Source organism: Periplaneta americana, chromosome 15 (genome assembly GCF_040183065.1).
Source record: "Periplaneta americana isolate PAMFEO1 chromosome 15, P.americana_PAMFEO1_priV1, whole genome shotgun sequence".
NCBI classification, from domain to species: domain Eukaryota; kingdom Metazoa; phylum Arthropoda; class Insecta; order Blattodea; family Blattidae; genus Periplaneta; species Periplaneta americana.
In genome coordinates, this window is record NC_091131.1 from 15,888,393 (window position 1) to 15,915,690 (window position 27,298).

A 27,298-nucleotide genomic window follows, 5' to 3' on the forward strand; every position below is an offset into this window, starting at 1 on the left:
ATTTGTGATATATATTGTGTTTATTTGTGATAGCGACTAGTACATGAAACACTACAAATATTTTACCCTTGTAAATAACTTGATTGGACAATTAATTTGCAATTTATCGTGTTTACGAAATGCTGTAACTGGCATTCCGGAAATTATTTCGTCGCGTCACTGCTTCCCATTTTTTTGTGGAGGTGGTTGTGGAGGTACTTTGGGCTTTTTTGGTATCAATGGTTTGGGCCGAAGAGGTCTCCGTGGCGGGGCAGGTCTTCGGCGATTTGGCCCTGGGCGCCGGGGTAGGACCCGCAGTTTAGGGAGGCTCCGAGTGAATTGTCGATACACGGTCCTCATCCACCGAGCCCCCAGCAGCGAGCGCCGCACACGGTGTAATTCGGTGTCATTCTTCTGGACAAAAATAGACAAATGCAGGCACATTAATTACTGTAGCTCTTAATTGACTCTTAGGTTTTCTTTCTTTAAAGTCTTGACTAATTTCACCTTTGACCATGAACGCTACTACCTTTGAAACAGTCCACACCTGTGGAGTAACGGTCAGCGCGTCTGACCGCGAAACCAGGTGGCCCGGGTCGGGGCAAGTTACCTGGTTGAGGTTTTTCCGGGGTTTTCCCTCAACCCAATACGAGAAAATGCGGGGTAACTTTCAGTGCTGGTCCCCGGACTCATTTCACCGGCATTATCACCTTCATTTCATTCAGACTCTAAATAACCTGAGATGTTGATAAAGCGTCGTAAAATAACCCAATAAAATAACCCTTTGAAACACTAGGCTTGTTCCTACATTTGCATATGGGATAATTATACACAAAATCTTAGGCAGAGAGAGAACCATTTCCTTGGGGGAGGGCAAAGCAAAACCATAGAATCCCCATATAACGGGGTTATGGGAAACATCATTTACCTCCTCCCCCCATTATAGCTTGACCGTGGTACAGTGTATCGGAATATGATCATTTAATGAAGGTATTTTCGGGGTGCATGCTTCTTACAGTGTTACATCTATATTCATGATGTTTCGAACCGAGTTGTATAGGGCTTGAACTGTAGGTCTACTACAAATTATTTTAGGGCATAACTTAAAACAATCTCTCTCTTTTTCTCTCTCGTACAGAAACACGTGCATACATCAATAAAACTACGTAGCAGTGCTAACAGAAACTTTTTATAAGAATCTTACCTTCCTGAAGATATATGAAATGAAGAGTTTGCGGCAAAAACGATGAATGTCACAGTATTCTTAAGGTTGATGTCATTATCTAATTCAGTGGATCACTGCGAAATTTAATGTTGTTCTTATGAAAAATGGTAAAAAGGAGAATTATCACCACGAATACAGAAATCCTTTCCTTTATTTTCTATAGAAACAGCACCACATCTTGCAGTTACAGACTCAGATCATTATGTAATCCTTAATAGAAATTTGATATTCATCGTTTTTCCCGCAAGCTCTTCAAATGTAAATTCTAATTATTTTATTTAGTCTCGTCTATAAGTTTACACATTATACCGGGATCACTTTTCTTTTTTCTGCATTGTTGTGCAGTATGTTGTTCATATTTCTCCAAGTGGCGGCTTGAACAGCTGCAGACTTCGAACACATGAGTACAGGCTGTTACAAAATAAACATTACAGTGCTTCCATTCCTCATATGAGGTATAGGATTCTTATACATTCAGAAATTTAAAATAAATATTATAGTCCAGACACATGACCTGAAGACATTACTTCATCAATTTAAACACAGAAACTTACTCATAAACAAAAGCAAAAAAGATCTTTTGAATTCAATATAATAATAGAGAAAAAAGAAGTCAGACAAGTTTGGGGGGGGCAGTGCCCCCCTACCCCCCCATAACTCCGCCGATGCACAAAATAGTGAAAAAACAAAAATCGTATTCGAATTAAAGTAGGCTACATGCTATAGGAATTTTGATTACAGTTTGTGTAAAAAGACATTATCAATCAAAATGTATCGAATTCTACAAATCGCCGTTAAAAAGTAAGAATCTCGAATATTTTAAGTTAATTATTCGACTTATTTGAACGCAATCCTAATTCTAACAGATGTATCTTGTTACATCTCATACTCTTTTGATATCTATTTTTCTCCTCTTTCCTTTAATTAATTAATTCCTCTTCGTCTCGTATTTTATATTCATTTCACTAGTTCATCCCACTGTTATTTGTCTTTTTTTCTCTTACTTTTCCCGGCTTTTTTTTATATTTTCCACACCTCTTGTTTTCTGGGCATCTTCTTGTATCCATGTGTTGCCTTTTTATATTTCTTGCACAGCCACATCTTTCTCTCTCTTTCTTTTGTTCTCACTTGTTACGTCTTTCTTTTGTTCTCTTTCTCTTTCCCTCTTGTTTCTTCTATCTCTTGTTCTCTCTTTATTTTTTGCTTCCTTTTACCTTGTTTTTCCTTATTTTCTTTCGTTCTCTCTTTTTTCTCATTTGCTTTCTTTTGTCCTCTCTGGTTTTCTATGGAGTTCTCCATTGTTTTCTTTTTTATTGTTCCTTGCTTTCTTTTGTTCACTCTGGATTCCTTTCCAATTGTTCTCCTTTATTTTCTTATATTCTCTCCTGCTTCTTCTTCATTTGTGTTTTCTTGCTTTGTTTTCTCTCTTAATTCCTTTTTATTTTGTTCTCCCTTCTTTTGTTTTGTTTTCTTTTTATTTATTTTTTCCCGTTCTCCCTTGCTTTCTTTTGTTACCGTTTGGTTTCTATTTCTCTTATTTCCTTTGCTTTCTTTTGTTATCGTTTACTTTCTCTTTTGTTCTTTCTTACTTTTTCTTCTCTTGTTCTCCCTTACTTTCATTCGTTCTCCCTTTCTTTCTTTTGCTATGTTCTTCATTTTGTTTTGTTCTCCCTTTCTCCCTTTTCTCTTCTCCTTTGCTTTATTTTTATCCCTCTTGCTTTCTTTTTATATTGTTCTCCATTGCTTTCTTTTTATCTCATTCTCCTTTGCTTTCTTTTGTTCTCTTTTGCTTTCTCTTTCTTTTGATATTCGTAGCTCTCTTTTTTTCTCTCTTACCTGATCTTCCTTTTCTTCTCTTTTGCCTATCTTTTGTTCTCTTTTCCTTTTTTTATTCTTCCTTGTTTTCTATTGTTCTCTCTTGTTTCCACCTTCTTTTGATTTCTTTTGCTCTCTCGTGTTCTCTCTTGCTTGCTTTTTATTCTCTCTTGCTTTCTTTTTCTTTTGTTTTTGCTTGTTTTTTGTTCTCTCTTGCTTTCTCTTTCTCTTGTTCTTCCTTGCTTTCTTTTGTTCTTCATTTCTTTTTTCTTGTCTTTTCATCGCTTTGTTCTTCTTCCTTTACTTTTCTTTTGTTATTCTTTTGTTTCAGCTTCAATCGTCTTTGTGCATAATTACAGTTAAAACAATTCTGCATCTGGGGATGTACGCTTGAGGCTGAAGTGGTAGTTAATTAGGAGCATAATCATATTAAATGCACTCTAAGCCACTTGAAGACATACGCTGCATGAAACTTGCTTCAGAATTAATTCTGTGATGACCATTTTGAAAAGAATTAGCACCTGTACACTATAAAGAAGTAGGGCAATCAAATCTGAAAGCGTGAATATCCGTTGAAAAAAATAAGTAGGTACAAGTAATGTGTGAATGGTGAGTGAATGTCGGTAACTGCTGAATTGACACCCCTATTATGAATTGCAGGTGTTGCAGAGGGTGAGTCTCAGTCTGCCACGGAGTTTCAGAAAGTGTAAGGGCGTGAGGTGAGTTTTCACAACCTCTTACGTCATGCTTTAGCTAAGGACTTGTGTAATATTTACACAGTTATTGTCCTCTACTTTTAGCATTTTTGTATTGAAGGTGAAAATAGAATGTGATTTACTTAATTTTTGTGCAACATAAATATATATTTTTTTAAAGTAATATGGTCTATAGGCCTAATAGTTACTTGTACTTACATTAGTATGGCTGAGTTTTAGATTTTCCTTCCCCTAGTCTACGAGTTATGGAAGTCACAGTAAGTGGAGTTGCAGGTTGATATTATAGTAGGCCTACTTGTCGTTATGAGGTATAAAGATTGAGGAATAATTCTAGAAGCGTATGTTGTTAAAATTGATGGCGTTAGCTTATTCAGTATGTTGTCAAACAAATTATAAATTCTTAATCACATGAATTTTAAGAGAAGTTCCGTTTTTCAATCAATCAGCTGCTGAAAATTTAACATTGCAATGGAGCCTATCAGCAGGAATTAAAATGACTCTCAACTGTTCTAACGAGCTTTTTGTTTATGATCAATAGGATTTGCATTTTTTCGAACGTAGGGAGCAATACCTGATACTTTTTTTTTCTTTATTATCGAAGGCATAATATATGCATAGACATGGTCAAATATATACAATTACAATTTAATTTAAAATAGGTCAAATAAAAAAAAAAACATTATTCATTTCGAGGGCCCATGCGTGCATCCTCAAGATTGAAGGGACACAATTTTATTAATTTCGTTTTTATCATCATCATCATCATCATCCTTCAGGAATCAGGCCTCTGTAGACCTGTTTCGGCCCCATCTAGCAGTCTTCTAAAAGGTCTTCCTGGTCGACGATGTCCTCTAGGTTTATATTGCATCATAATTTTTGGGATTCTTGAATTTTCCATTCTTTTTACATGATCTAGCCAATTGAATTTGTATCTGCTGATTTTTTCCTCTACTGACTCTACTTCTAATTGTTCTAAAATGTCTTCATTCCTTTTTCGGTCTAAAAGAGTATATCCTGCTGTCCTCCTGAAAAATTTCATTTCCGTTGCTTTGATTCTGTTCATGTCTTTTTTTCTTTAATGTCCAAATCTCGCTTCCGTATAAAAGGAAGGGTAATGTTAGTGTATTATATATTTTTATTCTTGTAGATTTTTGTACTAATTTAGCTTTTAATGTATTGTTTATTATTCCTAGAATTTGTGCAAATTTGGTAATTTTCTTGTTCACATCTTTTTCATTTTGATAAGATATTTCACAACCCAGACAATTGAAATTTTGCACTTGTTCGAGGCATTGGTTATTGTGTATTATCTTACTTCTGACTGGGTCTTGTCCTAAAAATGCCATTACTTTTGATTTTTGTGCCGAAATTTCCATCCCAAAATCTTTTAATATTTTATTTAATGCCCCTCTTTGTAAATTATAATTAATAATTTTGTTTTTATATAATTCCTAAATTTGAGAGAATTTTTTGTATATTTGATGTCATCAGGCAAACTATTGTAGATTTTGATACCAAAGACCATATAGGTTCTACTATGTTTGTAAGAGGGTGTGCTGGAATAGTTAAACTATTTTTGTTACGAGTATCGTAGGTATGGAAGTCACAATTTTGGTGAAAATCAGACAGATTTTTATAAATTAGTTGTAAAACATTAAAAACATATAAACCATGAACAGTAAGAATATTATATTGTAAAAAATGTTCCCTACAAGAGGTCCTACTGTCAACACCCGCTATGCACCTGACAATACGCTTTTGAGCAATAAATATATCATTCAGCATGGTTCCAGATCCCCAAAAACAAATACCATATGAAAGTCTTGACTCGATGTGTGCGAAATAATAAGACATAATAATAATACATCGTAACTTATTATCGTCCTCAAAATTCTGATTTGGTAGGAAATGCTGTTGAGTTTAGAAATTAAAGTCAAATTAGAAAATTCGCTTCTATCACTGTGACTAACAGGGTTGTTGTTACACCCACAACTTCCACAATAATTGCTTATCATGCAGATGAATTTTATTGCTTTTTTAAGTCGACTGGGCTAGACGTCGTCTCTGTCCTTGTTTCATTTTAACTTTCCTCATAATTTCACATCTTTCATTCATTATAAATTAAAGCGATTTCCTTATCGGTCAGTTTTCTAACTTGACTGGTCATAATGTAACTAATTTTGTGCGAGATCGTGCGTATTTGCTTGGTTTCCGCACAAAACCAATCCGCGGAAAGTGTAAAATTACACATTCAGTATTCCCAACCTAACACACATAACAATTTCCCTCTTCTTACCGCTTAAGTGACATATTGATTTTAATGCTTTAGGCTTTTAACATATTATTTTTAGAGACGTTCAATATAGTAATAATTATAAATTGGAAACTTACCACTGCAATTTCACCTAAATTGCACTGTTAATTATTGTTTTTAAATATTTGCAAAAATTAAGTAAACTCTACAACTCCACTAAAGTTACTGCATTCGTGATGCAAGTAACATTAAGGAAGCCGTGAAAAAATCAACAAGATTCCAGACTCATCATAGACTGGGGGGAAAAAAAGACAAACGTATATCACGGCCTGTTGGAGTGTGGTAAACACAGAAAACATTTTAAAGCAACAATGTTGAAGATAGATATTTTTGTTTTGCAAATTTGCCGTCATTGAAGAGAACCAAGATGGAGATTTCATTGCAACTAATTAGAAATTCCTCTTTCAGGTATGTAATAAACGATCTTCGCACAAAATAATGTACGATACACGAGCGGTATGTTTTCTTTCAATTCTCGGAAATTAAAAAAGCTCAACTACGTTTCGCTTTTTCAAACTTTTCCTCGAACATGAAAACTTCAACATACCGCTCTTGTAACGTATATTACTATTATTTTTGCACGATTGTGTTTTTTTGTTGCATTTACAGCTATTATTTTAGACCTATAGTCTAAAGTTAAAATTCCCACACAGAAACTTGTTGTTAGGGAAACCATTCTTCATAGGACTATACTGAAATAAACCCATTACAGTACACTTATTGTTACTTAGTTACCATTACGGTGCAGTTTTGTGAATGCTTTAGAATAATATTGCTCAAATTTTCAACGCAAACTAAGGTAGATATCTCTAAGTTCGATGCGTCTCCAAAGTTCGTCACTCGTCATCTTCGTTAAGATACGATATTTGGCCAAAAGTTGGCAGCAGCAACTTTATTGTATTAGAGTACTTTATTTTTTCTAATCTTTATATACTTCCTTCTGATCATGTAATTGTCAACTAAATCCCACTCCAGTTTTGATTGTCTCTAAATAAATCAAAACCTCTAGTGAGATTACTGTTGATACTTATTTGTCAATCACTGCGACAATACTTCCAAGGATAAAATGAAGCTAGGTATGATGTTCATATAGGTACATCTTACTAATATATTTTCTACTTGGTTAAACTTTGTTATTACTAAAATACAGTTAGTTTCTTATTTTATATTTGAAGTACTGGGATCTTAGTGTTAGTTGGGAGACCAGAGGGAGCCCGAGACGTAGATGGGAGGATAATATTAAAATGGATATGAGGGAGGTGGGATATGATGATAGAGACTGGATTGATCTTGCACAGGATAGGGACCGATGACGGGCTTATATGAGGGCGGCAATGACACTACGGGTTCCTTAAAAACCATTTGTAAGGAAGTAAGTATTGGCATGTTAAAAAAAGACTACATATGTAGGTCTATATTAGAAGAACTGTGATGATATAACCATAGCAATATGGTTCAATGTTCCATAGAGTAGATTATTTCCTAATGGGATAATGTAAAAATAACACACAGTGATGGCCGTGACTGCATTTCAATATGCGCAGTTGTGTTTATATTGATAAGAGAAGATAAAGTAACATCAAATAGAGGAATATTACTGGAAAAACATGCTGCAATAAATTATTGTAACAGTACGAAGAGCAGATCTATCAATAGCCAGAGAAGAGAATGTATCAACTTGTGGTGTAGCCTACAGTAAATCTTAAACTTCCAAAAGAAAACAAGTCACAATCAAGAGGGCTATAATAGGAGAGAGGGGTTCATAAGCCGGATCAAGTGTAATCTGTAAGAAAGCTTCTCGCAGCCACGAGCGGAACGCCACATGCACAAAATTGGCGGGAATTTCAAACGTCTTCTCTACACCTTCCCGTTATATTCATATTTAAATCAATGTTTGAAATGTAACCATTCCTATTAAAATTTGACTTTTTTCCTCCCTTTTCTTGTGAAAAAAAATCTTGCGTCAATACAATCAGCGTTTTCAGAACGTGATATCTCGGAAGGTAGAGGTAGGAAATGGGCTGTGAAATTTGAAATGATTTAAATATGACCAACCAAAACGGTTGTGTTAGAAAGCATCGAATTTATATTTTAGTAACAATATTTCATTTTTATATAAACATATAAAGAACTTTATTGCAATTAATTGTTTTCTGTTTCCAGTAACATAATATTATGATTTATAATGATGCACATGGCTCGAAAAACCTACCAGTATATCAAATTAGTTTTATTTGATAACATTGCTATATATTGTAAATGAAAACTCACCTTTCACTCTCTACTGTAAGGAAACCACTCCTATTTTCACAATCGGGATGCTCGCATTTTATACGTGCAGCCATTTCAATGTAACAGACATAAGCAAGAATTCTGTAACTAAAATAAAAATATCCAAAATGTCTTGCTTAAAATGTATTTCCAGGACTGACAACTTAACAAAGAGCACGAATGTTAATTCTCCATTTCCAGAACTCTAAATTTAGTGTCAGAATGTTGGTAAGAAACGATGTTAGAGCTCTCATTGGAGGCTGCTTAGAGTTAAAAGCGATTAACAAGAAAAAGATTGGATTGAACCACTCTCCTAATATAGCTCTCTTGATCATAATGGGGATTTACCACATTCAGCTCCGAAATTCTTCAAGATATGAGGATAAGTATGTTAATCAAAGTCACAAGTAAAAGAAACAGATTCAGAACTGCACCCCATTTACGTGCTGAGCTGCAGGCCACACACCTTAACAAATAAAAATATTTTAATTAATTTTTTTTTTGTAATTTTAAACGGAAACTGCAGTCACTTTTTCGTAAACACTATCTCGTTTATTTGGCTAGTTGGTTAAGCGCGCAAAACGTTACAGCTGTATTACTGTTTGATAGGTGTCGAACTACTTTGAAACTGAATCGAATAAATTGGATGTGAAAAAAAAGTGTTAGATACTGAAATGAATTGAAGAAATTGATTATGAATATGAATTCTTTTATTCATTTATATTACAATTATTTTGTACGTAGTAATAGTGATATATCAAAATCCCCAAAATTTTGGCTGTTGTATTTCGCAAAAATTCATCTAAAAACGCGAATGTAATGAATGAATGAATCAATCGATCGATCGATCAATCAATCAATCAATCAATCAATCAATCAATCAATCAATCAATCAATCAATCAATCAATCAATCAATCAATCAATCAATCAATCAATCAATCAATCAATCAATCAATCAATCAATCAATCAATCAATCAATCAATCAATCAATCATTCAATCAATCAATCAATCAATCAATCCAATAAATAAATAATGGATACTAATAGAATGGCTTGGAGAAGTTTAAACTATCGGCCGAGAGAAGAAAAAAGAGACAAAGAACATCCACAAAAGAGATGGATACAACAGCTTTAATAATTGGAGCCGGAACGAACCAATAAGGTTTAATCCCTGGAAGAAGAAGAAGAAGAAGAAGAAGAATGAATAAATAAATAAATAAATAAATAAATAAATAATTTAGCCAGAGAGCGTAGACGAGACAAATACATTTATGCGATAAATATGGTACTTTTGGATTGGTAAAATGAACAGTTTAAAAGATAATATCACTAAAAATATAAAAAATTATTGAATATTTTAAAATGGATTACTTAGTTACCAATTGAGCACTAATGATTTAAAACCTACTGGAACATATATAGTGGCCTAAGGAGGCAGTTTATTGAACAAATCAATAGCAATTGTTTTAAACTATTTTTTTTATTTTAGTCAAAGTGTTAGTTGGGAGGCCGGAGGGAAAAAGACTTTTCGGGAGGCCGAGACGTAGATGGGAAGATAATATTAAAATGGATTTGAGGGAAGTGGGATATGATGGTAGAGACTGGATTAATCTTGCTCAGGATAGGGACCAATGACGGGCTTATGTGAGGGCGGCAATGAATCTCCGGGTTCCTTAAAAGCCAGTAAATAAGTAAGTAAGTAAGTCAATCTAGTAGCATTTTGTTCTAAAATAAAATAAGAGGTTTTATTTTCTAACAAAGTAATCTGCCCTCAATGAGAGTGACCATAATGATCCAGAATAAAAGCATTACAGAATGATTTAAAAAGGCAAAAAAGATTAAATACAGGAATTTTTAAGTAAAAATATTCCGAGAAATGCAAGCCCAATAGAACCATTAATGGCCAAAATATGAATGGTAACCATGGAGTTCGGATTTATTTATTTGGAGAAGTTATTTTTGACCTGAATTAAGCGATGAATTATATGTAGATTTATTACGCTAAGTATGTCTTCTTGTTAGACTGTAGATAGTACTGATTGTGGGTAATGTTGCCTTTCTTCACAATTAGTATTTCTTAGATAGCAAGATTATTATTTTGTAAGAAATATTTGCTCTTGTTCTTGTAATTTTGATGATGACAGTGCTTATAATTATGACGAGAGAATTTAATAGCTGTGAACTTTGCATTTATTAAATACGATATCCTGTTGATATGTTGCTACAAACATTGGACTTCATCATTATTTGTGTAATCCCTGAATAGGAAAGGAGAATTAATATAAAGTATTCCGATACTGGAAGATGAAAAATATTGTTTGTTTTGTTATGAGCGTCAGAGTATACAAATATTATTAATTAATATTATTTCACAGTAGAATGACTGTGTTGACATTATGAAATTTTCTCGTGTATCAAGTAAACGATAAATAATAATAATAATAATGATTTATTTTAGCTGTCAGATTTAAGGCCGTAAGGCCTTCTCTTCCACTCAACCAGTAAAAAGTATACATAGGCCTACATATGTATGAACTTACAAAGAATTCAACAATTAGATTTAGATGAGAGTTACATGTATACAAGAGTTATTTACGAATTAAACAACAAAATACTATGAACTATTAATTAAACACTGAAATACAAACTATGTAGCAGAATTAAGCTAAAGTACATAAGAATGTTAATATATTTTAAATAATGTTATATAATAGAAAGAGATTATTATGAGACAATTTTGAAAATACAGCACTATCAGGATGATGTCTAAAGAAAAGAGTAACAGTGTAGTCAGTGATAGTTTAAATCAGTATGATTGGAGTGAAATGCTAATAAGGTTATCTTTTAAGCTGTTTTTAAAAGTGTTTATTGTCTTGCAGCCCCTAATACTTTGTGACAGGGAATTCCATTGTTGCGAGGTGGATACTGTAAAAGATGATGAATAACAAGATGTTCTATGAAGAGGTATACTTAGCGTGCCACAGATAAGTGATCTGGTATTTACGTCGTGGTTAGAGTATAGATAAGAGAAACGAGATGAAAGGTAAATTGGTGTTGAAGTGTGCAGAATTCGAAAGAGTTCTTTAAGTCGGAGCCACGAAAGACTTGCGAAGGACGGTGATATGTGATCATATCGTCGGATGTTGCACACGTTTCTGACGCACATATTCTGAACTCGCTGTAACTTGACTGACAGTTCAGAACTTAAATCACTTAACAAAACGTCACAATAATCGAAGTGCGGCATTACTACAAACGTAATGGATGCGCAATAGTCCTTATATTTAATTGTATTAAGCGTTGAGTCAGAGGGAACTGAAGTAGTGGCCAGAAAGAAAGAATTCCACGCACATAAAGATAGAGAGGAATACTTAAATAACTGACTTGGTAATGTGGGTTGTTATCAGCGGGAAAAATGCGTAATAGAGGGACGAGATGGACTGAAATGCTAGGAATTCGTACAGATATATCGAGTTGAGAGCATAACATCAGTGGCATTTCGTTGATATTGGTATCGCTTATGTTGACATCACATTATTTCTACGCTGTTTCTTCTCTTACAAATGAAAAGCGTTATTGTGGTGGCCTTTGTAGAATGCGTCGTACACATGCAGTGCATATTTCTCTTCGCTATGGGTTTCAATGCATCAGCGGATTTTGCTCGCAAGTCCTCACTTGAGCTATTTCTACATGCCACTGGGAGGGCACAGAGTGGGACTGTGTAACCTGGGATCAACACAACGCCCAGGGAGATAGACCCCTTGATTTGATTGCCCCCTTTGATTTGATTACCTGGTTGGGTTTTTCCGAGGTTTCCCCCACCGAAAAGGCAAATGCCGGGTAATATTTTGGCGAATCCTCGGACCTCATCTCATCTCACTACATCTCGCCAAAATGTAAAAAAAAAAAAAAAAAAAAAAATGTAAAAAATTGTACAAAATTGTAAAAATTGTAGAAAATTACTAAATTGTAAAACTATAAAAATTTGTAAAAATTGTAATTGTAATATTGTAAAATGTTGACATGTTCCACATCTTAAAGCTTCATTGCTCATGTAAGATCTATGGAATAAAATAAATGAATGAATGAATAAAAAACGATCCAGAATATTCAAATTTGTCGGAGATTTGTTTATGTATGATAAAGATATCTTGGTATATAAATAAATGAACTCAAAAGATAAAATAGATGGACAGCACAAATTATGTAATTGTTGGATTGAAAAACTTATCACTTTATTCACAGTTTTCTGCCCAAGAGCAGGTATTTCATTGCAAACACAGCATAAATCTTCCCTATTTTCCGCATTCCTCTTAGTCTCTCATACGAACCATACATCTTAATGTTGTCTATCATCTGATATGTTCTTCTGCCCCGAACTTTTCTCGTGTTCATCATTCCTTTTTTTAAGTAGGTTATTTTACGACGCTTTATCAACAGCTTAGGTTATTTAGCGTCTGAATGAGATGAAGGTGATAATGCCGGTGAAACGAGTCCAGGGTCCAGCACCGATAGTTACCCAGCATTTGCTCATATTGGGTTGAGGGAAAACCCCGGAAAAAACCTCAAGCAGGTAACTTGTCCCGACCGGGAATCGAACCCGGGCCACCTGGTGTTTTTTTTTGTATTTTCTTGAATTTTTTGACGAATCTTATTTTCATCTAATAGGAATTTTTCAAGTTCTGGCATCATCAACTCTACTATTCCTAATTATCAGAAAATCAATAGTTGAAGAACTACATACATTTTCTAATAATTATTTCGCATCAATAATTATTAATACACCCTTATTGTTAAAAAGTGGTGCTGCTCCCCCAGACGCGCTAACCGTTATTCCACAGCTGTGGACTTTCACCATTCCTTCCAGTGCATTCTTCAGTAGAGCAGTTTCTTCTTAGTCAGTGACCCAGTCAATATTCTTTTCTCCTCCTGATCAGTCAGAGCATCATTCTTTCTGGCACAGCTTCATTACTTATTATGTCTGTCCATTTCACACGTTCCATTCTTCTTATCCACATTTCAATTCCTTTCAGTCGTTTCTCTTCACCTCGTCATAATATCCATGTTTGTGCCGCATACAATGCCACACTCCACACAAAACATTTTTTTTACATTGGGGAATTTAATTGAAGTGAATTTTATTATGGCAGGCAGAGTAACTATCTCATGCCCCCATGTTATATTGCTACCTATGCAATTCATTAGAACCAGGTACCCAGCTTCGAAGCCGTTAGGCCTGTGAACTTACAGTATTTTTACCCACACAAAACACTTCATTGTTCTCTTATTTTTTTTTCCAAAGATCCGCAGAAGTTGCTCGTTTTTATATTAAAAGCTTCCTTTGACATTGTTATCTCTTTTTTACTTCCTGATAGTAGCTCATGTTACTACTTAGAATGCACCTAAAGTATTTGAAGCTGTTGATTTATTCCACAGCCTCATTTCGAATTGGCACGTTTACCTTCTTTATTTTTCTTTTGATAACGATGAACTTCGTCTTATTTCCATTTATCTTGATCCCATACTGCTCACAGCTATCATTTAGCTTCAGTAGCATGTCCCTTAATATTGTCTCCTCTTCCGGTAACATCGCCATATCATCAGCAAATCTTTGCATTCTAATCTTCTTCCTACTACTATCACTCTGAAAACAGTTCTTCACCAAATTCTCCTAGTAGAAGTTGAACAGGGTAGGTGATATAAGGTATCATCATCGTATAGATAATTATACAGTATGGACACTTCGCGTCGGTATCTTTGATGTAGCAGGACTGATTTCAATGACCTTCAAACCAGTTTGAGCGTGAGATTCTGCTTTCTCCCAGGAGTTGGCACTGACATCACACCAGCTAGCAGTCGACACAGCGGAAATATATCACATATAATTAACACACCTAGGTACATTATGTACTCCAATAAAATAAATTGGACCGATGAAATCATAAATCCGTCATTAACTGTAATGTGTAGACTCTAAAGTTTCTTTATAATGAGAGTTGAGATGTTGACCCCATCAACAATTAAAATATGTGACGATTTGATAGCGCTGAGAATGGAAAAACAAAACTCTTATGAGAAGTAAAACCATATACCTATATTATATTATATACAAATATTAAACGAATTTGATACATAATTTTATAATGTATTATATTATTTTATAATATAATTTATTATATATAAAATATAAAAAAATATCACAACTAGTTTGTCACTGAGAAATAAGGAAAAGCTGTTAACTTGAATTTATATGAAGCAAAGCGTTACTGGATTATGCGATAAGGTGTTTGGATCCTGTGTCTCAACTCTATTGTCAATTATTATCTTAACGTATGCTCGATTAAACTAAACTCTAGCGCCCGAAAGTGGAACTAAACGCCGGCGCACAGAGAAACAAAACACAGGAAAATTCGCTCTGTGTCCATTCTTTGTAATCCTTATTCGCTGGTATCATTGTCTGACTAATTACAATTATTAAAATAGAAGAATTCATCATCATAAAAATTATCATCATGTGCCTCCATGGATTAGGTTAACAAACTTGTTCCAACTAAAATGTAGTTTAGTATTTATAATAATGTGCAATGTAATAAAACAGTATGTTATTCTAATTAATTTAATTAATTTAGAAATCTTCTCACTATTCGTGAGCTGCCACAAGGGACAAGGAGTACTTAACCATATAAATGTTTACAAGTTCAGTGAACCATTAATTTTGTTCTGACAATGAAACTCCTACAAGTGCATAGCTGCAAATACATTTGTGAGTGTTGGAAATATACCTAGTTTTAGAGAGGCATGTGTTACAAAAAAGTAAAGAATGCTAATGAACTTGGTTTCATTTCGAATATAGGTGATGCTTCAGGAGAGCAATTGATCCTTTCAATGCAGCTAAAGTTATAAAGTGTTTCAAGCCTCTTAAACACATCTTGAAATGACAATAAACATATTTTGTGTAGGGATAATTAAACCATTTTACATATCGGGTAATTTTGTGTCTTTGTTACTAACTTTTTGGAATGGTGTAGGACAGCGGTCGGCATTTCATGCGGCAAGCAGCATCTTACGTCATACTTACGCAGGGGCAGTTCACTAATGCATCTCTCCACACGCACTCACTCCACGTAGGACAGGCGAGTACATTCGTACAGACAGATTTAGTCCTGACAGCTCAGCGACGCGAAAGAGGGGAAGTAATAGGAGGAGTGGGGAGAGTTCCGGAGTAGAGATAGAGCGAGCGGTCCGTAAAGGCAAGCGAGTGAATAACCCAAACACCCCTTGGCGTAACTAAATGGACTCGCCTGTCCCACGCGCACATCTCCGGCGACTGTCAGGACTAAATAATCGTACTGTACGTAACTGTCGATCCGTTTCCAAACCATTAAATGTAAAGAGTGCAGCAAAGCAAATATTTGTAGAAGAACGGGAAGAGAAATTCTTTTGTTGTGGACAGGAAAAAATTTAGTATGTTTGTTATATTCTAAATGACTTAAAGGGTTTCATATTACCACCATAAAGAGACATTATACAAAACTCCATTGTCACGCGTACTTTGCCATAATATTAATACCGTAGTGATTAAGGAAAAAAACATTGCCGAACATCATTTTCTGATATAAAATTATAAAACTTTGCAAAGAAGGTTGTAAATAAGATAAATTTCTGGGATTTAAAAATTTCCCGAAAATTCACTATTTATGTCATTTTCTGCTAGGTTTATTTCAATGTTCGACTCGACATAATATATATGTGATCAATTTCTTTAAAAATGAAACAGTTAAATGTAAAGTGCGCTCCCGATTGACGGACCAACATTTAGGTATTTGAGAAATTTTGTAATTGCAACTTATGATGGAGAATCAGATTTCATTTCAGAAGGATCCGATGATATCATATAGTCCGGTTAATTATTTCCAGACTATACAGGGAACGAGGTTCAGTCCTCCCGAAAGTTTTTTCCCCGATTAGATGTCCACTTAAACGTTCCACGTTAATACAAAAAACTAAAATTACTATATATTCGTAAATTTAATTAACTTAATAAATAAGACATATATTGAAATATTAATGATGTGTATTATAAAAATAGTAACAATATTAAAATTGTATTGGTATTATATTGCATTTAGGTAAATTAGTAAGGAACTATATTTGTAACTTTTAAATTATCAGGAATTTCATTTATAACGTTTTGATGGATACTGTAATGGATAGGCTTTTATTAAATCATAATCTTAATATATAAAATTGAATGTGCGTATGTATGTATATATGTATGTGTGTATGTTCTCTATACAAATCTACACGCTTTGACCGATATGTGCCAAAGTTTGCACATTTAACCTTCATAACCAGGAGAAGAACATAGGCTACATTAAAATCGTGCAAATGGAAGTTAAATTAATTAAAATTATAAATAATAAAAATAAATACGATCAAACATTCATATGTAATACTAAAATGTAATCTTCTATAGTCAATTGTTTTTTATTATTGTCTGTTGTATTCAACATCGACTTTCACGAGGCCATGGAAATTTTAACACGAAATTAAATTATATTGTTGTTGTTACAGATCATGGTAGCTAAAACTATATAATTCATGCAATAAGTACCTTTACGCAGTCCAGGACAGTATTATGAATTCCTCGATGCAGTTTTGTAGATAGTGGGCAAACTGTTTTATACAACTGAATTCTAGAATTCTTTGAAACTACAAGGTTTGCTACCACATAATTTACTTAATATTGAATAACCAATAGTACTATTGCGAAATATTGACCCACCAAAATTATGCACGAATAGGAATTGGTGTAAAAAACTCATACGAAATGTAATAGAATTGGTAATATTAACTGCAAAAATAAAAGGAGATGTTTTTATTCCACGTATTACTAGGATACTCATTCAATTTTAAGCAACTACAATTTCAATGCCACCAATGGCCATATTAAAATGAAGCTCAAGGACAGTCGCTCAAAAGTTGCAGACATTAATTTAAAAACTGCGTGTTTTTCACAGCCTCAACTATATTTTATACAAAGAAGTGAAAAAAAAAAAAGATTTTACACATATCAATAAGCAATTCAAATATACTTTTGTCATGTTGCTAATGTAGTATGTGAATGTACATAATCCAACTGAAAATAACATTGTATTAATTCTCAAAATATTGTTGTTCACGTCCGAAAATGTGTTGCTGCGAAATTATATCTGTATAATCACGTTGCAAATTTAGTACTATATGTTAAGCGTTGTGGAAATAAAAATCTCTTAATTTCTAAAATAGCGGTAGGCCTATACGTTTCTCAGAATATTAGTTTTCACGTAAAAAATGACTTATTGCGAGTTTATATTGTATCTGCATTCCGTGTATAAAATTAGAATTAATATAATATGTTCTGAATTTAAGAGATATAGTTTCAAGTTTTATTAAAAAAAAAAACTGGGTATGATATGTGGGTGTACAGCGGTTAAGAGTTAAAAAAATCTTCCAATATAAATTAAATTATATATGTATATATTGATTCGATGCTGAAATTGATCAGAAAGAGGAGAAGGAATTATATTTTCGTTGGGTTTTACTTTGTTTATAGTTTGATTTTTCTATTACTTTATTTGTATTTCTGGCGGTGTGGAAGAGAAGGCCTAATGGCCGTAACTACACCAGAATAAATAAATAAAAGCAAATAAATGAATAAAAACAAATAAATAAATAAATGTAAAACAACAGTTTAACGTCAGGCACATGATAAAATGTTTTCTTTTCGGTGCCTGATTTACAACTGTTTTAAATAAAGTTAACCCTGCTGGCAGGCATTTGGCTAAGGAGTTTATAAGTTAAGTAAAGATTCATCTTTATGGGCGAGGAAAGCTTAGTAAAGACAATTCGTTTCGGTTGTTTATAGTTATATTTCCGAGATTTCCGAAAATATAATAACCAGTTTAATTAAAAATAGAAGCAGAAAGGAAAACCCGGGCAACGCCGGGTGCTTTCAGGTAGTTGAAAATAAAAGTACTGGTATCTAACTTTTAAACAAACCATTTAAAAATAATTCACTGCATTATAAGTGATAAATAAAGATAGGAATTTATACCACAGCATGAGGATATTAGGTTAGTTGTGCATAGACTGTCGTTACGTCATGAATGACGTGAAGCCTGTGGTATAGCCAGGTTACAACTGAAATGTGTTTTGTATCGAAGCAATTGAATGGAGATATGCTTGTCATGCGTAGGTTTCAGCGTTGTGCCCCGGCAATTGGTTTGTTTACATTACACTGCGATTCGTTGATTGGTTAACCACATAAAGCTACAACCTCACCCTGCTTATATCACGGCAGAGTTCCGTAACAAGTACTCATGCACCTGCGTTGCTAGATACGCGCACTCTCTCTTTCAACAACGAACACTCTGTGCATACCTAACCTTGTAGTACAGTCTACTATATACAGTCGCGAAGCTCAATATGTAGTAAAAATGCAAACATGGTAAGTTGCCCACCACTAGGATCGCTACTATCGCCTCATCATCACAGATCTCTCTCCTAGTAGACGACAAAATATGTTACACTTTCGTTGTGTTCTTTTGGAAAAATTAACACCTCCCTTTCATTATTGAAATATTAAATGCATAAAGTTAATTTATTATTTTAATGAAGTATATTAAATTCCACCATAAACTCGAAGATACGTGCAAGAAATAGGTTAATATTATTTTTATTTGTGCAAAACGAACTGAAATTTACTATAATAGCTTCACTCATTCAAGATTATAGCGATAATTAACTATGAAACCAATAAATATTAATTTGCATTTCCCTTTACAACAATAATAATGGAAATATGAATTAATGGAGTAACTTATAGGTACCGGTAGAGAAGAGAGTTACGTAGTTAACAAAGTGGGATGAGGTTAAGCAATAATAATCACACCAGAATTGGAAATAAAACGTGATCAATAAATTTTATTGTAACAGACTTTTTCTACGTCTCTAGTAAAGTAACAAATAAAAATAACAACAAAATTAACAGCTATAATTAAAAACATATCTTTTTTTAAAAAAAAGTAGGCCTAAGCAATAATAATCCCACCAGAATTGAAAATGAAACGTGATCAATAAATTTCATAAAAAAAAAAAAATAATTTTTCTACGTCTCTAGTAAAATATTATTATTCCAATTATTGTATTTTAGCCATTAACATTTTCATTACAACCAATAACGAACATTTCACAAGCATCAATGTGAAATACGTAACGAGCTAGCACTCGATGGAAATACGACACAGTCGAAAGTCGACCGTGGACAGTCTATTGTTTCTAGTTGCTAACCGCTTGGAGCGCTTTATCATGAGATTTGCAAAAAATCACCTCAAGCTTCGCGACTGTATATAGTAGACTGTGCTTGTAGTCTGTGTGGGTAAATTCCCATCTTTAGTGATAAAGTAAGACTGTTAGCAGAATATTACTTTACTTATTCAAACATCTGTGATTCTTAATTGTATTATGTAAAATTATTATAACCTCATTTTTAATGAGTTTTAAGAATAATTATTATTACTAAATTAATCTTGATTGCTTCCTTGTTTCGGAAGCTGTGCTACGCCACTGATGAAAGTCTAGACTCAACTTGTGTATAACAAAAAAGGCAATAACACGTCATGGTTAGTTATAGTCCTCAAGATTCTAATTTGATAACGAATACTATTTAGTTTCGAAATTAAGTTTATACAATGGAGTTTGCAAGATAATATGATGATCAGATGTACTAACACACAACACCTTAGTAGTTTCCCATTTACTTAAATATTGGGCTTGAATATAAATATTTATGCCTTTCATATTTTTATTTTGAAAATTATGAAAGTGAATTAACATTTAGAAAAAGCAAATTGTTATCGGATCATGTTTAGAGATCTTTTAAGTGTTCACAATACGTTTTCTCTAAATCCTCTTCATTTGTGTCTTTAACGATAACAGAAATATCAGCATACAAACACATGAAATAATTTTTTGATATATGGGTAACTCGTTGACATACAAAATAAACAATATTGGGTCTAATATATTTCAACATATTGATTCGTATTTTCAAGATAAGATGGAGTAGAGCATTTTAGTATTACACCACGAAAACTATATCTTTCAAGAATAGCTCTTCTCGGGTTCTCAGCCAGGTGAGTTGGAGATTAGCTTCCAAGCTTTCGACGGCTAGCTCTGCCATCTTCTTCAGGGCAGACCTAGCCGTCGAAAGCTTGGAAGCTAATCTCGAACTCACCTGGCTGAGAACCCGAGAAGAGCTATTCTACATCAAACGCCGGGAAAGCCTCAAGTCATACATTATATCTTTCAAGTTTAGCAAGAAGAAGGTTTTGCTTTTTTACATAATCAAAAGGCCTGCTAAGATCACAAAATATTCCAACGACAGGCTTGTCATCATCAAGAAATACTCGTACTATAAATCGCAGTATTAGTGGACTTCTAGGTCCTGAAAGTATGTTGATCGTTGTCCAGAATATTAAATTTATCCAGGTACTTGAGCTGTTTGTCTGACATGTAATATTCAAAACCCTTTGAGGTAGTATTACCATTTGCTATGGGTCTGTAATTGTCCACTTTCAATTTATAAGATTTTTTGAAGATTGGAATAACTTTATTAAGTTTAATTAAGCTGGAAAAATGCCAGAACAGAAAGACAGGTCAATTAGATAGGCAAGTGGCTTAATTATAAACTTACTCTAACAATAATTATATTGACATAGAAGGAAAATCACCAGAGCCGGATGACAATTTACGTCTAAGTTTATTCTTGACTATTACACTTGTACTACGTCATACTACTTTTGACCAATAAAACGGTACGCAACGATGTGTTTCAACCAATAATGGCTGATTATCCTACAATTTTTATCATCTCCCTAACATTTATTTCTTTATTTGCTAAAATTGTACTTTCAATAATTGTATCTTTTAAATGATTGATGTTTATTTCATCATCCTTAATTGATACTTTCCTATCACTTATCTTGTTTATATTATTTAGGTTATGTTATAGCTTCTGCTGTATGAGATTATACATAGTCACGTATCAGAGATTGTTTAATATATATTGATAATTGAAGTGGAATGCAACTGTTTTAATAAAAGTGAAACAACCAACAAAGCCTTCTTGGCTAATAATCCTCCATAGAGTTCAATGGAGATTGTATAGTTGACATAAGAGAACAGATGATAATAACACACTACTGCCATCTAGCGGGATATTTGTAATGATGGGATGGTACAATAATACATTTTCAAGACAGTTTAGTATTTTTTAAATGAAAACATAACTAACAAAAATATTCAAGTTTACTCTTTATCAAACCTAAAAATTTGTAATTAGTGAATTAGACAAGTAATTATTGAACTTTATTCAAAATACAGTGTGTCCCTTAAGTCTGGAACCATAGGCGAAATCACTGAAATTCTTAACAGGATCGCCTGAATCTTGACTTATTACAATTCTATTACAATTCAGTTTTACTAAAATAATTAGGAACTTAATTTAATACTTTTACTAATTTTATTAATTGCAAACTGATTTTGTGATTTCGCATATGGTTTCAAGCTTACGGACATTTTGTATTTTGAAAGTTCACTGGAAAAATAAGTATTTACTGAATGAAAACTGTTCAATAGCAATAAACTCTAAACTGTAAGTTATTACTCTGATCTTATTCAATTGTCACAGAGTAATCACTGACATTTCTGCAAGTAAAAGGGTTTACTTATTTTTATTCAATTGATATCTTCTTGTAAACATGAGCCTGATGATGGAATCTGCTACCAGTGCCGAAACGTTACGGTAATTACATTTGAATAGACGATTAAAACTCGACATTTTTGTTCGATAACAATCATTGCAAATGCTTAAATTCTCGTATCAGTTTTATTCTGTTACTCAAAACTATCAATATTTTGGTCTGTCACTCATTAATCGTACGTCACCCTATATCAGGCATGTCAATTGATGCCCACAGGAGCAAGCGCGCGCTTTAGAGCCCAGGAGAGCCTGAGCGCTTTACAGCGGAAAGGAAAGAGACAGACGAAAGAGGTGGTATATGCCGCTAGGTCGAGCTATATTCAGGGATGGCCAGCACTGATTCAGTAGATAAAGGGAAGAGAACTTATTAAAACTGTATCCAGGTTAATTTTTATATTTGCCTGAGAAGTATAAGTACATTATAAGAATGTAAGTTTTAATTTTAATGCTCATTTTTCACAAGTTTGATTTTTTTATTCAAAAAAAATTTTTCTTTACTTTTCGTATAGAAAAGTGAAATTTTCAGATATAGGCCTATTTATTTAGTAGCCTTGCAGACTGTTTTCGTAAATCTAATATACCGTATATACGTATTACTGAAGATAGTGTATTGAAAATTTTGAAAATATTCGCATGGAAATTGTTGGTAAGGAATTGAATTAACAAAGCAACTACTGTTACATCATAAGCAAAAGATGCGTGCCCATGTGTTGTAAAAATGTCAGGTCTATAGCTTCAACAGTTTTCCAGAAAATAATTTAATATTCTGATGATAGGAAGTTGCTCACAAATATCACCTTAAAAGCATAATGCGATATGAGTTTTGTTATGTAATATTAGTTACACTTAAAACAGATACCGTACCTAGGTAACTTTGCTTTGTACTGTAATATTGTTTTGATTAGGTTATTGATTACTTTTGTAAGGCTAAAGATACCATCAATATAAATTCCAACTTATCATGTCATACTCAATCTCTTTCTTTGGAATATCACTTTCTTTATGAATGATGTGTTTCACCCACTTTATACAGTATAATATTATACTACTATGGAATTTAAGTGAATATTCCTTCTTAACTCTCTGTTATGTTATTAAGATTTAAAACACAAGTGCAATATTAAGAAATCAGTGTTAGTACTTTTGTTTTACAGACAATATAGATAATATTAAACAGAAAGAAGAGATATAAAAATAACGACATAAAATTTCACGTTCCGTTTGAAGTTTGTGCACCACTGTTTTCTTAATCCAACAGGTTGCTTATTCATATACACAACCCTTCCTCTTTCCATACTTAGCGCTTGTTGCCCGCGCACGACGTCAAGGTCAGAAAAATGCGCTTGCTTTGACATCACTGCCCTATATAAATGACAATTCAGTTAATAATTAGTAATTTAATTGATGTGTAATATTACTTTAAGAAGTCGCTAGTTAACTCATATACTGAAAGGCCTGTGATGCAAGACTACTCGATGATAACAAAGAAACGTACCGGTGACGCGTAGACTTGGTCGTCCATGTCTCGGAGAGAGGTCGGAGCGTTCATTTGTTCGGCCACCACCACGGTGGCCAACAACGCCCCTACGAAGGCCAGTAGCAGCACGCAGGAGAAGTGCTTCATGGTGTGACACTGCTGACCGCTTTCCTCTCGTCCGCGTTTTAATACCACGTTTCTAACTATTGGACCTCCACAGCGAGGCGAAAAAGACGGCGCCATATTGGAGGGGGAGATCTCGGACTGACCTTCGCGCTTTTACATAATCGATTTGATATTTTGCACGTTTTCTGTGTATGTAGTGCGAAAATATTCACCACTGCAGATAAATTATCGAATTTTTATTTAAATGGAAGCGATGTGGTACTCATAATCGTGTTAAATAAGGGACTGCAGTCCATTGAAAACATCGGTGAACAAATACACTGGAGGTTCAGAATAACCGATGTGATGTTGCTCAATAGTAACATGCGTTACAAGAGCGGTATGTTGACGTTTTCATGTTCGAGGAAAAGATTGAAAAAGCGAAACGTAGTTGACCTTTTTTAATTTCCGAGAATTGAAAGAAAACATACCGCTCCTGTATCGTACATTATTTTGTGCGAAGATCATTTATTACATACCTGAAAGAGGAATTTCTAATTAGTTGCAATGAAATCTCCATCTTGGTGTATGTTCAATGACGGCAAATTTGCAAAACAAAAATATCTATCTTCAACATTGTTGCTTTAAAATGTTTTCTGTGTTTACTGTACTCTAGCAGGCCGTGATATACGTGTCTTCCCCCCCCCCCCCAGTCTATAAATGCGAACTTAAAACAAACGGTAAGGTTATGTACTGATTTATTTTTCATTTTAATATTTTAACAATATTATTTACATAACATATTGCAGTAATAACATCGGCAAGTATTTTGGTTTTTTCACGGCTTCCTTAATGTTACTTGCATCACGAATGCAGTAACTTTAGTGGAGTTGTAGAGTTTACTTAATTTTTGCAAATATTTAAAAACAATAATTAACAGTGCAATTTAGGTGAAATTGCAGTGGTAAGTTTCCAATTTATAATTATTACTATATTGAACGTCTCTAAAAATAATATGTTAAAAGCCTAAAGCAGTAAAATCAATATGTCACTTAAGCGGTGAGAAGAGGAAATTATGTGTGTTAGGTTGGGAATACTGAATGTGGAATTCTAGACTTTCCGCGGATTGGTTTTGTGCGGAAACTAAGCAAATACGCACGATCTCGCATAAAATTGTTTTCGTACTGGGTCCTATTCCACAGAAGTGTTGTATAATTCATTACAAGTTACAACTGAAACTTACTGTAAAGTATGGAGTTGTACTTGCAACTTTCTCTTCAACAAAATTATACGTATTCAGAGGTCTGCATCGGACGTTTTCGCTCGAGCGCCAAGTAGTTCATAGCATAATCCGATAGGTAGCGCACATGCATGATGGGTAAAATTGTCACAAGCGATAAATCCTCGAACGGTATAAGCCGAGCGTTAGACATTCGTTCTTGTTACAGTGATGAACTGTGCAGTAACATCATAGATGTTTATCATTTCAAAACTTTGCAGTGTTTAACTAACCTCTCCATAGTACAACTACAAAACTTGCTTTAAAATGTAATATAAATGTTGTAGGTAAATGTTCCCCCCCCCCCCCACACAGGAGTGATTTTGTTTTTGCCACATCTGTTAGATGTTATTGGATGTAAATGTAATTATTATAAACGGAGAACACAATCACGATAATGCAAGAACTGTATCAAGTTTTCTAGTAATAATAATAATAATAATAATAATAATAATAATAATAATAATCTCTAATAATAGTGTATCAATCTTTGCGTCTGTAACAGTTGTGCAGCATGATTATTCGTTTTATTATATTTTCTGTGACGTTATCTCTGTACTAATATTGTTATTAATCTACTGCTGTATAAATAATATTTTGTAAAACGTTTCTACATTGTCGCAGTATATAGGCGGAACATTATGTATGGACCTATCATATTATATATGTGGTAAATAAAATATTGAATAATTATTAATTAGCAATAATAACTGTATATCGAAGTTTTTCATACTATTTTATTTATAACTTCATGTTCCTGTTTTGGTACGTTCCATTGACTGTTCCATTAAACGTTTGTCATAAACGTAGAAAATAAACCCTTATTTTTACCGTGTGAGCAAAACATATCTGTATCTCATCTGTCGCCTTCCATACAAGATAAAACATGTCGGTGAGATGACTTTGTACTGTGCTTCTATTTATTACGAGCGTATCACAACCGAGGGTGCGACACTCGACCGAGTTCAAGCGAGCGATTTAACTCCAATGCAGCACTCTGGTATAGATAATTTCACGTTAAGAAAGAATCATTGGTTTTATGGGCCTTGCCCAGTACAATGTAGAAGCTATGTAGTAGGCAGGCGTTTCTATGGTAACTGGTCATTTGATGGAACAGCCCCATATGCTTAATGTTTTTTTCTTATCGTGAACCATACTTTATTTTAGTAAAAGCGTACAAGTGATGTCATACTCATAACACGAAAAAATATATACAGATTGCTTGTACTGTATTAATACTTCAGGCCTGTAATAAGGTTATTTTCGTCTCTATTTATTTATAATAATTTTGCTAAGAAACTGTATAAAAAATTAATGTTATTGAAATATTTTTCTGAACTCTGTTATCGTATTGCCTTGCAATTCTGGTATTATAGAGTGTGTTTTTCCAAAGCAATCCTAATATTTTTCTCCAGATGAGTTGCAGTAATACCAGTTTTAGGGAACAGACTGCGCTTGCAGCGATAATTTGATCTTCCATTTCTATAGCACTTAACCTAAAACATCCATTATACTCAAATTTTGTTTGAAATTGAAAATTTATTATTTCTTTGTAAACCTTATGTTTTTCATTATCATCAGCATCACTTTTACCGCTACTAGACCACATATTTCATGAATTATTTGTTATGTATAAAACTAATAAAATCGTTTAAAATAAACTTAACGATATTTAATAATATTAATAATAATATTACAAATTATTACAAATCACAAATTAATTTACAAATACAAATATATTATTATACAAAAAGACTCTCTCATAGAATACAAGGACACAATTGTACAATTACTAGTGGCTTGTGCAGCAAATGCTGCAAACTAAGTTCATTAGACGTTCAAATAAACATTTTTCATATTTATTTTCAATGACGAATACCAGACAATTTGAAAGTTATTTGGTTCCATAATAATGAAAAGGCCAATATTGAAGAGAACCACGTATATAAACATCTACACCACACCGCTATTAAATATATGAAAAAGACCCAACCCCACTTGATTAATAACTATAAAAATATTTGATTTTTAATAATATTATTATCTTACGTAAATTTTATAGCTTTCAGGAACATACAGTATACTATATAGCCGCCACTCAGTAAAATATAGAAATCAAAATCTAATTTAAGTTATTCTCTACATCTACTTATATAACCCCAAAACGTTTCACTTTCATATCATCAATGTAGCATTAATATGTATAATTAATGAAAAATAGTCGCATCATGGCATTAACTACAATAATATTTCATTTCCAATGGTAATAATATCATCAAACCACCTCAGGTTTTGTAGTTTTTAATATCCA

At 33.4% G+C, this 27,298-nt stretch overlaps 1 protein-coding gene across 2 annotated transcripts; it reads right to left on the bottom strand.

Annotated features, from left to right (window-relative positions):
- Position 1: 1 nt before the first annotated feature.
- Positions 2-23,809, bottom strand: LOC138714671 (uncharacterized). Of its 2 annotated transcripts, none has more exons than XM_069846732.1 (2): positions 23,622-23,809; positions 2-390 (listed from the first exon to the last, which is right to left on the bottom strand). In XM_069846732.1, exons 1-2 carry the CDS (start codon positions 23,748-23,750, stop codon positions 157-159), a joined length of 363 nt encoding a protein of 120 aa, XP_069702833.1. In that variant the 5' UTR covers positions 23,751-23,809; the 3' UTR covers positions 2-156. The 2 variants fall into 2 exon arrangements, with proteins under 2 accessions (XP_069702833.1, XP_069702832.1); XM_069846731.1 differs by having other exon boundaries at positions 2-393; positions 23,622-23,805.
- Positions 23,810-27,298: the final 3,489 nt, after the last annotated feature.

Coding starts and splice junctions, on each gene's coding strand:
- LOC138714671 (XM_069846731.1), bottom strand. CDS start 23,750: ATGAAGCACTTCTCCTGCGTGCTGCTACTGGCCTTCGTAGGGGCGTTG. Junction 394..23,621: donor ACCAAGTCTACGCGTCACCG/GTACGTTTCTTT, acceptor ATTTTTGTCCAG/AAGAATGACACCGAATTACA.